Here is an 11,027-nt window from a genome sequence, read left to right on the forward strand (position 1 = left end):
GGCGGGGAGGGAGCTCCGCAGCACTCTGGGAGTTGTAGTCTCGCGGGCACGAAGCGAAAACCACAGCTCCCGGCGAACCCCCTGAACGCCCTTAAAGGGGACGCAAGGCGTAGCCTCATGGTCTTTGCGTGCTCCGGAGTCTGCGTTGGCGGCGAGCGCTCTGCGGAAGGTAAAAGTGTCGGAGTTGGGAGACTGCAGAGAGTTGTTCTCTGTGCTTGAATCGGGGCCAGAAGAGCAGTGAAAGTTGAAGCTGAGCCAGCTGGTACCATTCTCGGGTGGGATGGTGGTGATGGCTGTGCTTCCTTGCTCTTAGAGGTCCTTTACAATGAGCTTCCTCTTCCACCGCCCAACCTCCCCCTCGCCCCTCTTCCCCGCTCGCCCCTCTCCCCCCTCGCCCCATCCCCACTCCCATGCTAGAAACAGCTCAGAGGACGCTGCCTCAAACTTCCCTTCTACCTCCTGCTGGCCCCGTACTGGTAGGATGCCTTTGGACCTCTTCGCCACAAGTGGCCCCTTCCCCTGTTCCTCCTCCCCTCCCCCTTCCCTTGTACATTTCTCAGGATCAGACTGCTGCCTCATCGGCTCCCGAGTCCCCATTTCTCTGGATCCCTGCTAAGGAGCTATGCCGAGGCAAGCGAAGAGAGCGTGCCGGAATGCCCCCGAGCCAGGTGAGCTGCATCCCAGCTGTCCAGGATGGCCCTGGGCAGCGTCCCAGGCGCCTGGCCTTGAGAGTTCTGGAGAGCAGGTTTTCAATGAGTTACATATAAAAGGCATCCTTTGTTCATGGCCCTTGGACAGAATGTAATGATCATTATTGCCTCCCCCTCCCCCCCCCTTTTTTTTCTTATATAGATAATTCTGGCATTATCCGCGGGAGAAATCCAAGTTAGCCACAATTTTATGAAATTCCTAAGTTTCCTATCTTACAGTTAGATAAATGTAAATTAAGCAACTCTAAGGCGCCCTAAAGCACTTGTATGGTTTTTGACCCAGAGATTATCAGGGATATACCCAGACAAAAGACATCAGAGAAAGGAAAAGGAGACCTATATCCAAAATATTTGTACAGTTTTTGTATCATATTAAAAAACATGCATGTATTGAGGAATGGCTCAACAAACAAATGGATTATCTGTGGATTATGGGAAAATTTTCAGTGTAAAATCATGGGGAGCTTTGAGGACCAAGCTAAGGAATGGGCAATGGGGATCTTTGCAGAATGCACTGAAAAGATAAGAGCTCGTAGAAGCCAGAAAAGATAGTGCTTTGTTCTTTGTGAAAAGCTAATTGTACCTGAATTACAGTTGAGCTGGAAAATAGGACACAGATGTGAAAGGCAGTGTGCAGTTGTTGAAGGAGAAAGATAAATGAAGCAAGGACATTATACATTGTGGACTGGATTGCCTATGTTCCAGCTTGGTAATTCTACAATTCTAAAACCAATAGGACACAGCAGTTGATGAATGCCAAGAGAAGGGGTTATGATTTTGAATTTGGCAAGACTCAGAAAATGGTTTTTCTATTCATAGAAGTAGGCAAAGGACAGAAATTTGTTGGGGGAAGATGACGAATTTGGTTAGGGCATGTTGTCTTTAAAATGCATCTAAAATTTGAGTGCAGATGTCTAGGATGCACTTAGAAGTCTGGGGTTAGAGAAGGAATCGGAGAATTGCACTTGGAACATGGTAAAAGCTATGTATGAAATTGGCATTGGAAAGGTTTTGATAGAAAAGAATAGAACTTTGAATTGATTTATATTAATATTTATATTAAGGGGCAGAATGGAAGAGAAGCCTGTAGAGATAAGGGTTCAATCAGAGGTCAAGGAGAACCAGAATAATATCATGGAAGTCAAGAGGAGAGAGATTCAAGAAAGAAGAAAATAACCGTGTGCTAGGCACTGCTAAAAAAAAAAAAAAAAAGGCAAAAGCAGACATCAATTGAGCTTAAGTTTTAATCAAGAAACATGTAAATCAGAATCTCCAAAATGAATACAGAATAGATGGAAGATAACCTTAGAGGTGATTGTTATGGGAATAGCAAGAGGAGGGAGAAAGATCAAAAAAGGCCTGCTGGAGGGAGTAAGGGAGGAAGAGCATTCTAGATCTGAGGAACATCAAATAGTAAGGCAAGGAAATGGGATATATGAAGTTGCATGTGAGTAACATCAGGTAGGTCCATTGAAAGGAACAGAATGTAAAAAACATGAAAGGAAAGTGCAAGGTTGAAAAGTGACAAATTTAAGGTCTAAACAAAACTCTAGAAGTTAAGTCCTAAGGTCTAAACATTCAGGAAAACAAAGACTAAAAAATATTGCTGGATTTGCTGATTGGTACGTCATCATTGATCTAAAACAGCAAATAGAGTAGTAGAGGCAGAAGTCAGATTTCAAGAGTTTTAGGTCTTGAAGAATATGAACTGTGTCCTTTTTAATAGTTCGTGAAGAGAGTTTGACAGTGAAATGCATATTTCAGGTAATGAAGAAAAACAATTTGAGAGTAAAAGATTGAAAATGTTGGACAAAAGGAAAATATGGAGGAGGAACTATAGGTCAGCTGGGTGGAATTAAATTTGACTAAAAAGAGGACCACTTGAGAGATCCAGTTTTTAGTAGCAGGATAGTATATTGCAATATACTATTGCATCTATATACTACTTTTAATTTTACATTAATCATTTTAAGCAAACTTTTTTTTGGGGGGAGGGAAATGTTGGTTTCCAGTTTTATGATGTCATCATCATCATGGAGAAATTCTCTATTTGGAAAATGCCTCCTGGGATAGAGGTTTTCAACTTTGCTTTACAATCTTTAAGAGTTGTTTGGGGTTGGGGCAGCTAGGTAGCAAGCACAGTGGATATAGCACTAGCCCAGAAGCAGGAAGACTTGAGTTCAAATTCAGCCTCAGACACTTAACACTTCCTAGCTGAGTGACTCTAGGCAAGTCATTTAACGCCAATTGCCTCAGCAAAAAAAAAAAAAAAAAAAAATTGTTTGGGGTCATCTAAAGATTAATTGGTTTGCCTAGAGTCACAGTGCTAAGATGTATCAAAAACAGCTTGAACTTTTGACTCCCAAACAGATATCTCAATGCCTGTGAACAAACTATAATCAGAAAAATAAATCTGCAAGTGGAAAAAAAAATCGCAAAACACATTCCAAAATCAAATAGAAAAGACTTTTACATATTAATAATAGAAACTAACATTAGATTGAGCTTTTTTAAGAACTTGCAGAAAAAGTTTGTATTCATTATCTCATTTAAGGTGATTTTTTTTCTATCACACTCTTAGCATGAAAAACTGAGATATTACATATTCTTTGTTTCTAAATCATTCCAGGAACTGAGATTTATACTTGATAATTCTGCCCTGTCACCATTCCTAAACCTTTGCACATCATTTCTCTTTCTCTGTCCACTAACATTAATCACTTAATCAACAAGTCCTTATTGAGATCTTATATGTTTAGTAATAGACTAATGCTGTGAGGGTCCACAAAAGTCAGATTATTCTTGTTCTCTGCTAATATTCTGGTTAGGCAAAAAGACCAGTACCCATGAAGAAATTAAAGGGCACCATAAAAGAACATGTAACTTAGTATCCAGTTGTGTGATGTCAACTAAAAAACCTTCATTTGAACCTGCTACCTCCTAATGCTTCTCAATTAGTCAATTGTTAAGGATTTATTAAACGCGGACTTTGTGCCAGGGACTCTATGAGGCATGAGACAGTTTTGTACTCTAGCTACAGATATGTACAACTTAAACAGAAGAGTTCCTTATTTTCATTTATGTTGTTTACCTTGAAATAGACCAGAATGTCAATTGCAAGGTATTGCTAACTCTACAAGTTAGAAAGTTGGTAAGTAAGAGGCAAACGTCTATTATCTCTTAACTTTTTATTACTTAGAAATGAGTCTTTTTTTCATGCTATTCTTCATTTATAAATTTAGTGTTTGACACAGCCTCTTCTTGGCTCGTTCCCCTTAGTTTGTTTTTGGGTTTTTTTTTTTTTTGTTTGTTTTTTTTGACACAGTACTGTGATAATTCTCTTCCTACTTCACTGATTGTTCCTTCTCTTTCAGGTTTAGAGTCAGGAAAAGCCAATTTCCAATCCTGCCTTAGATACTTACTAGCTGTGTGATCCTGGGCAAGATCTCCTCATCTGTAAAATGGAGATAATAGCACTTACCTCCTAGATAATATTTGTAAAACATGTGGCACATAGTAAGTGCTATTTTAATGTTAATTATAACAATAATTATTAATAATACTTATTGGTAGTGTGGTCTAACTACCTATTAACTGTATATACGATCATGAGTTTCACTTAATCCCTCCTGTTTGTTTTCTTCTGTAAAATGGAGATTATAACAGCATTTACCTCATCTCATAGGGTTCTTATGAAGATCAAAGTTATTTAATTTTTAAAACTCTTATTAACACAGTGAATGGCATATAGTAAGTGCTATATAAATGTTAATTCTCATTGTTATTTGCTGATAGTATGTATAGCTGGACTTGGAGTCAGGAAAAACTGAAGTTTGAATCCTACTCCTAAGACCTTTGTGGCTGTATATGTGACCGTGGGTCTCATTAAACTTTGACCTCAGTTTCCTCGTTTGTTATATAATATTACCTACTATGCCTATCTCACAGAGTTGTAAGTATCAAATAAAATAGTGGATATAAAAGCATATTGCACATCTTTAAAGTAATATATAAAAGTCATCTATTAATATTCCATTTTTATCTCTTAAGCATGAATATTCTCTTTGGTTTTATTTTTGGTCTTTAAAAAAAGGTTTTTTTTGGATATGCATTTCCTTGGTGATCTCATTCATTCCCATGACTTCACTTAGCCTTTCTATGCAGATGCTTCAAATCTTTCTATTTCAGCCAGTGGTAGTCAGGAAATGCTGAATTGAAATCCAAACTTTTATTAGCCATGTGCCTCCAGACAACTCACTTAATCTCTGCTTTATCTGTCTGTACAAGGAGGATAATAATAGTATTTATTAGTGGCAGCTAGGTGGCGCAATAGATAAAAGAGTTCTGGATCTCGAGTCAGGAAAATCTGAGTTCAAATATATTGTCTCAGATACTAGCTGTGTGATTCTAGGCAAGTCTCTTAATCCTATTTGCCTCAGTTTCTTCATATATAAAATGAACTGGAGAAGGAAAGTGCAAATCACTCCAGTAACTGCCAGGAAAACCCCAAATGGGGTCACAAGGAGTCAAACACGACTGAACAACACAGGGTTGTTGGAGTTTCAAGCACATGTTTCCCATGGCCTTTTGGAAATCTCTGCCTAAATACCCTCTAGCACCTCAAAAACAGCATGTTGAAAACTAAACCTTTTTTCTCTCTAAAACCTGGTTCTCTTAGTTAATAACTTATTTCTACTGATTGTACCACTGTACTCTCAGCTCTCTAGGTAAGTTTGTACTTGTACTTGCGTGTGGGATTTTTAAAAACCCAAATGAAAGAATTTCTATATCTAGTACATTTCCTCTTACTAGGGGATGTCCATCATTTGCACCTGTTAAGAAACTTACTTTGTCATCTGATGTGATAGCACTTGTCTCTTATCTCTGTGTCATCTCAAGATGTAATAAGTCTGTTAATCAAGTGATAATGAAGTGGAAAAAACAAGCCTATAAATGACTTAAATCTAGTCATTTGCCAAGGTTCATCCATTTTGTGTCCTCCCTCTCACATAACTAGTCATATGCCCAGACTATATATATTGGTCTCCTTGCCTTTGGTTTATTCCTCTGTCCAATGTGTAAGAATATTTAAGAAAACTTCTAGTTATACTCTTAGAATCATCATCCCTATACTCAAAATTCTTCCTGTTTGCCTAGTGAATAGAGACACATGGATTTTTTTTGTGTGTGTATATTGGGGTAGCTAGATGGTGCAGTGGATAGCGCACCCCTGAAGTCTGGAGGACCTGAGTTCAAATCTGGCCTCAGATGCTTAATGCTTCCTGATGTGTGACCCTGGGCAAGTCACTTAACCCCAGGTGCCTCAGCAAATAAATAAAAAAAAATTTTGTGTATATTTTTCAAACTTATATGTCAGCTATCTCAGGGAAAGGAGTGTTTCATTTTTATCCCCATTCCCTAATACCTGACTCATAGCAGGTTCATGAAAAGTGTTTCCTGATTGATTTGTTTTACTCTGATCTTGACATTCAAGGCTTTCTATAATCCGGATCCAGTCTAGCTTTCTCTCATATCACCCTTATTTCATTAATAGCTTCCTGTTGCCCCACCCCACAATTCCAGCCCTGCTTACCTCATCTTGATCTCATTGTTACTGTTTCTGCTCCTGGATTAGATTTCTCCTCCTTTTCATCTGTAAATCCTTCCTTTGTGGAGCAAGGTTTAGTCTAATGAAGTCTTCCTTGATCCATCTATCTGAAAGGGAACTCTTTTCCTCTTCATTTTCTTCATGGCACATTTCTTCTTGAAACTAGGGCCATGTTGTAGTGTCGCTGTATCTCCAGTGCTTTGCATATAGTTGGTCCCTAATGTTTGTGGAATTGGCTCTCTGCCATATATCAGTGAAGGAATACCTTTTTTGGATTGGGGAGAAGGTGAGGGCCAGCTAGGTCCTTAAGAATGTGCATTATCTGGCAAAGAAAGTAGGGATTTCCAGAGAAGGGGCACATCGTGAAAAAGACAAAGAACTGCAGCAGGCATGGGAAGTCCTTGCATACTCCTATTCCTTGCAGACTCGGAGGTGCCATCGGGCAAACGTACAAAGGCTGTGAAAACAGAGACCTTGGACAAACCGGTGGTAGAAGGAGGAACCTCTGACTCCACACAGAAGGCCCAGGCTGCTCAAAATTGTGGAAATGAGCCAAGTCGTTACTGGCTGATGAAATCAGAACCAGAAAGCCGGATAGAGAAAGGTGTGGATGTCAAGGTAAAAGCATCACAGCTTATAGAGGAAAGCTAAACATTTACCCTAAGGAGGGGTAGGAGGGTGGAGAATCGATCAAACAGCAGCACTAAAAGCAAGGGTAGAAAATGAGCAGAATCAGCAACCTACTGAAGCTCCGTTTTCCTCATCTGCAAAATGGAGATAATACTAATATTGCCTCACAGGGCTCTCCTGACAAAAGCATTCTGTAACTTTAAAACTCTGTCTTAGAGTCTAAGTTGGCATGATTAGTTGCTCAACAAGACTTTTCATCTCATTGCTGTTACTCGCTGGACTGACCAGTATAAAATTTTAATCCTGGTTTGGTTTTCCCTGCCTTCCAACATGCTTCCAAGGCATTTCCCTATTTCACAAGTAGGTTTGTTTTCAGGAAACACAAACTAGTTTTTAAAATAATCTGAGAAAAATTTAATTAGTAATATTTTAGAAAATAAATATATTTATTTGTATATCAAATAAGTGAGACACATGACCCCAATTATTTTATTTTTTTGAATTATATATGCTGCTGTTCCTGTCTGTTAGCAAGGCCTTTTAGAGTTGAATGTTATTGACCTGCATAATTGGCTATCTACAGAGCAACTTAGGCAGAAGCAAGGTCACCCTCCTACCCCCTTCTCTTCCCCCCTTCTAATTCTACCTAGTTTAGCTATAGAAAATCATGTTAAATTCCCTTTATACCTGTTTACAGGATCCCTACCTTCCATTTCTATCTGGGATAGGAAATCTGGGAAAGAGGAATTGCTGTTGGGACCAAAAACTAATAGTCTTATGTGTGAAAAGTTTCTGTGTTATCAGATATGCTGTTCTAGATATCCTGAGCTGGGTTGGACTCTGGTTCTGGGGTCCTTTGTAGGCACCTGCTAACCCTAGGCAGCTAGAAGGAAATAGGAAGTGTAAAAGGATCAGGAAATCTAGGACCTCAGGGCCATCTAACCAAACCCCCTAAGGAGGAAAACTCATAGAGGGTTAAATGATGTCCCCAAGATCCCATAGCTACTAAGTCAGTGGTATTAAATCCAGGTTCTCTCTACTCCAGAATCACAACTCTTGCCACCATATCTTATTCCTTCCCTAAGCTTGCACATTGAGCCTTATGCCCAAATAGCAGGAGCTACATATTCACATTAGGGCTTTTCTTGAAAATTGTCACTTTTTGAGAGGCTATGTATTAGAGTGATGCTCCTATCATTCAGAACATTTAGAGGCCGCCTCTTTTTAATTGGCTTCTAGAACTTATAATATATTTTAATTATATCTTTAGACATGGAAAATCTTCCTTTTAGGATTTATTTGATTTTTGGAAATAGGAATAAATCCTTTGAAGTCAAATCAGGTGAATCAAGTGGGTAATGAGTTTGAATAATTCTGTTTTTAGGAAAAATAATAAAATGACAATTATAATTATTTTGGAACATTGGACATTTGGGCACTATCCATCCCCAAAGCATACAGTTACTTTGCACAGTGAAGGCAACTGGAGGGTAGTATGTGCTCAGAGATGTGGAAAAATAGGCCGTGTGCTAAGTGAGAGAAGAAGAAAAGTCTGTTGGCTTTGTGATTCTTCTGAAGGCTCTAGTGGTAACCAAATTGCCACTAGAGTATGCCACAGTGAAGTCTGCTGCAGGGCTCTGTGTGCCCCTACCAGTCTAAAAATACATAGAAAAAGGTAGAACATTGAGCTTCCTTCCCTGGGGTTCCAGGATCCTAGAGAATCCACCTGGGAAGGCGTACCTGGGGATTAGGAAGAAGTAGAGGGGTTCCTTGTTTACTAAACATCTCTCATGTATGTGATATGGGTGCAAGGACCAAGAGTTTTTTGATAAATGACTTTCTTTCTTGGATATCCGACTCTTAACATTCTCTGATTATTAAGCAGTTTGGGATTGAGGATCTCAAAGCACAGCCTAAACAGACAGCTTGCTGGGATGGTGTTCGAAACTACCAGGTAAGGAGAGGATGTTTGGGATCCACGTGGGAAAAATACGCTTGTTTTTTTTTTTTGCTGGGTAACCCCAGAAAGCTGGAACCTTTTGGCCTGGCTCCTCACTATTATAAGGGTATTTTCAAATGAAGTCTCAAGATTCTCAGTGGAATGAAACCCCAAAAGAACCATTTCCTGGCCAAGGTTCAGGTGTAATTTGGATACATATTCCTCTTAGCAGAGAAGTAGTTCTCTTCCTTTAGTTGTATGAATAGAAGATTCTGCCAAAAAATCCACCTGTTGTGGATAGGAATTTTAACTCTGCTGGGAAAGTTTCCTAGGTGTTAGGATGTTCTAAAAAGGAAATTGCTTGTTCTCCGTCCTGGCACAGGCCCGGAACTTCCTGCGAGCAATGAAAGTGGGAGAGGAAGCCTTCTTCTATCACAGCAACTGTAAGGAACCAGGCATTGCCGGTCTCATGAAGGTTAGACAGGGTCTCGGGGCAGAGGGTCAGGGAAACAGCGGTTCCCCTCCTCCCATCAAAGTAGCCTTGGAGCAAAAGGGAAGCCAGGTGGGAGAAGAAACCACCTCATGCCTGTGTTATTTCCTCATTTGCCACAAGAAGCCTGCAGGCTCTTTCTGCAAGACAGGCAAGGTCAGGACAGAGGGCAGGGCCCAATCCCAGCCACTGGATGTCCCCTTCTGTGGTTCCAGGCACCATCAAGCTTTGTCAGCCTACTTAGGATAAAATGCTAAATGTCAACTGAATTTTTATTATCTGTCCTAATCAGAGAGATTACTGGCATAGATATTATAGGAATGACATTTGATTACCTTCATCCTATTTTTAACCTAGAGTAGTGGTCTTAGTTAGCATTGCCTGAGAGACAGGATGAATAGTTGAAGATTATACTCTAAGTTATTCTAGAGCATCCATGAAGGAAGATGTTATCCACCTAAAGAAAAATAAGATAAATAGAAGTATGATTATATGTATGGCTATGTATATGTGCGTATATACATACACACAGATTATATATAGTATATGTATAGGTGTTATGCATATACATGTGTCTATACGTATTTGTGTGTATAGATAATTTTTGTGTCAAATAGAGAGATGGTTCAGACCTTAAAATGTAACAAAAAAAATAAATTTAAAAAATGATTATGCTAGGTAGTAAGGTAAAACAAGCCTTGTGTTTGGAAACTAGCCATAGATGACCCCTGCCTAAATCAGTAGGAACTCAATATAATGAGACATCATAGGATGTTTTTTTTTTTTTTTCCCAGATTGTGAAGGAGGCTTACCCTGATCACACACAGTTTGAGAAAGGTAGCCCTCATTATGACTCATCTAGCAAGAAGGACAACCCCAAGTGGTCTGTGGTAATTGATTCATCCTTTTTCTTAGTCCCAAGGAAGTATAAGAACAAGGAATGCCTTAGTGAAGACTCCTTTAATAATAAAAGACAGTAAACAAATATTAGAAACCTTGATTTGGGGGCAGAGGAGACCCAGAGCCCTGCCAGCTAAGAATAAGCTGTACTTGGCAGTGCCTCATTCAAGACAGTGCGCAGATGGCTGGGTAAATCCAGGGGCTACACCTCGCACCCTTCTCTTTTAGGTGGATGTCCAGTTTATTCGAATGACCAAACGTTTTATTCCTCTGGCTGAGCTCAAGGTCCATCACCAAGCCCATAAAGCCAATGGTGGCCCTTTAGAAAACATGGCTCTTTTCACCCGTCAGAGACTCTCAGTCCAACCCCTGACCCAAGGTAAGAGCCAGCTCAACCAACCTTCTTAGAGTCATGCCAAAACTACCTGACCTACAGCTCACATTTCCCTTTTCCCTCTTTGGTAGGTGAATTTGACTTTGTCTTGAGCCTGGAGGACAAGAAGCCAAGTTAAAAAGGAAATTCTTGAAAAGGGAAAACTGTTTTCTTCAAGCAAGGCATGCCTCTCTCTGACAAGGAGGTGAGAGGGATTTGAATTTGCTAGTTACTTTTCTTTAGGGTTGGTGTGTCTATGTATCTGGAATGTGTTTGAGTTTTTTTTTTTTTTTTTAATTAAAACATCAGTGTAATAAAGCATTGGATGCAGTCAGTTAGCTTGTTTCTTAATGGCAAACTGCAAATTCCACCTTGGT

The 11,027-nt window shown here is 39.6% G+C and overlaps 1 protein-coding gene across 3 annotated transcripts; it reads left to right on the forward strand.

Annotated features, from left to right (window-relative positions):
- The first annotated feature begins 74 nt into the window (after nt 1-74).
- Nucleotides 75-10,984, forward strand: THYN1 (thymocyte nuclear protein 1). Of its 3 annotated transcripts, none has more exons than XM_051986641.1 (8): nt 75-169; nt 561-668; nt 6,743-6,936; nt 8,831-8,902; nt 9,270-9,362; nt 10,172-10,267; nt 10,506-10,656; nt 10,743-10,984. In XM_051986641.1, exons 2-8 carry the CDS (start codon nt 623-625, stop codon nt 10,787-10,789), a joined length of 699 nt encoding a protein of 232 aa, XP_051842601.1. In that variant the 5' UTR covers nt 75-169; nt 561-622; the 3' UTR covers nt 10,790-10,984. The 3 variants fall into 3 exon arrangements, with proteins under 3 accessions (XP_051842601.1, XP_051842604.1, XP_051842602.1); XM_051986644.1 differs by having other exon boundaries at nt 8,834-8,902; XM_051986642.1 differs by having other exon boundaries at nt 164-262.
- The last annotated feature ends 43 nt before the right edge of the window (nt 10,985-11,027 follow it).

This window comes from Antechinus flavipes, chromosome 3 (assembly GCF_016432865.1).
Source record: "Antechinus flavipes isolate AdamAnt ecotype Samford, QLD, Australia chromosome 3, AdamAnt_v2, whole genome shotgun sequence".
NCBI lineage: Eukaryota > Metazoa > Chordata > Mammalia > Dasyuromorphia > Dasyuridae > Antechinus > Antechinus flavipes.

Bases quoted from the DNA above. Each gene is read 5' to 3' on its own strand.
- THYN1 (XM_051986641.1), top strand. From the start codon at position 623: ATGCCGAGGCAAGCGAAGAGAGCGTGCCGGAATGCCCCCGAGCCAG. The intron at 8,903-9,269 runs GTAAGGAGAGGA...GTCCTGGCACAG, and splicing joins ATGGTGTTCGAAACTACCAG to GCCCGGAACTTCCTGCGAGC. The intron at 10,268-10,505 runs GTAATTGATTCA...CTTCTCTTTTAG, and splicing joins ACAACCCCAAGTGGTCTGTG to GTGGATGTCCAGTTTATTCG.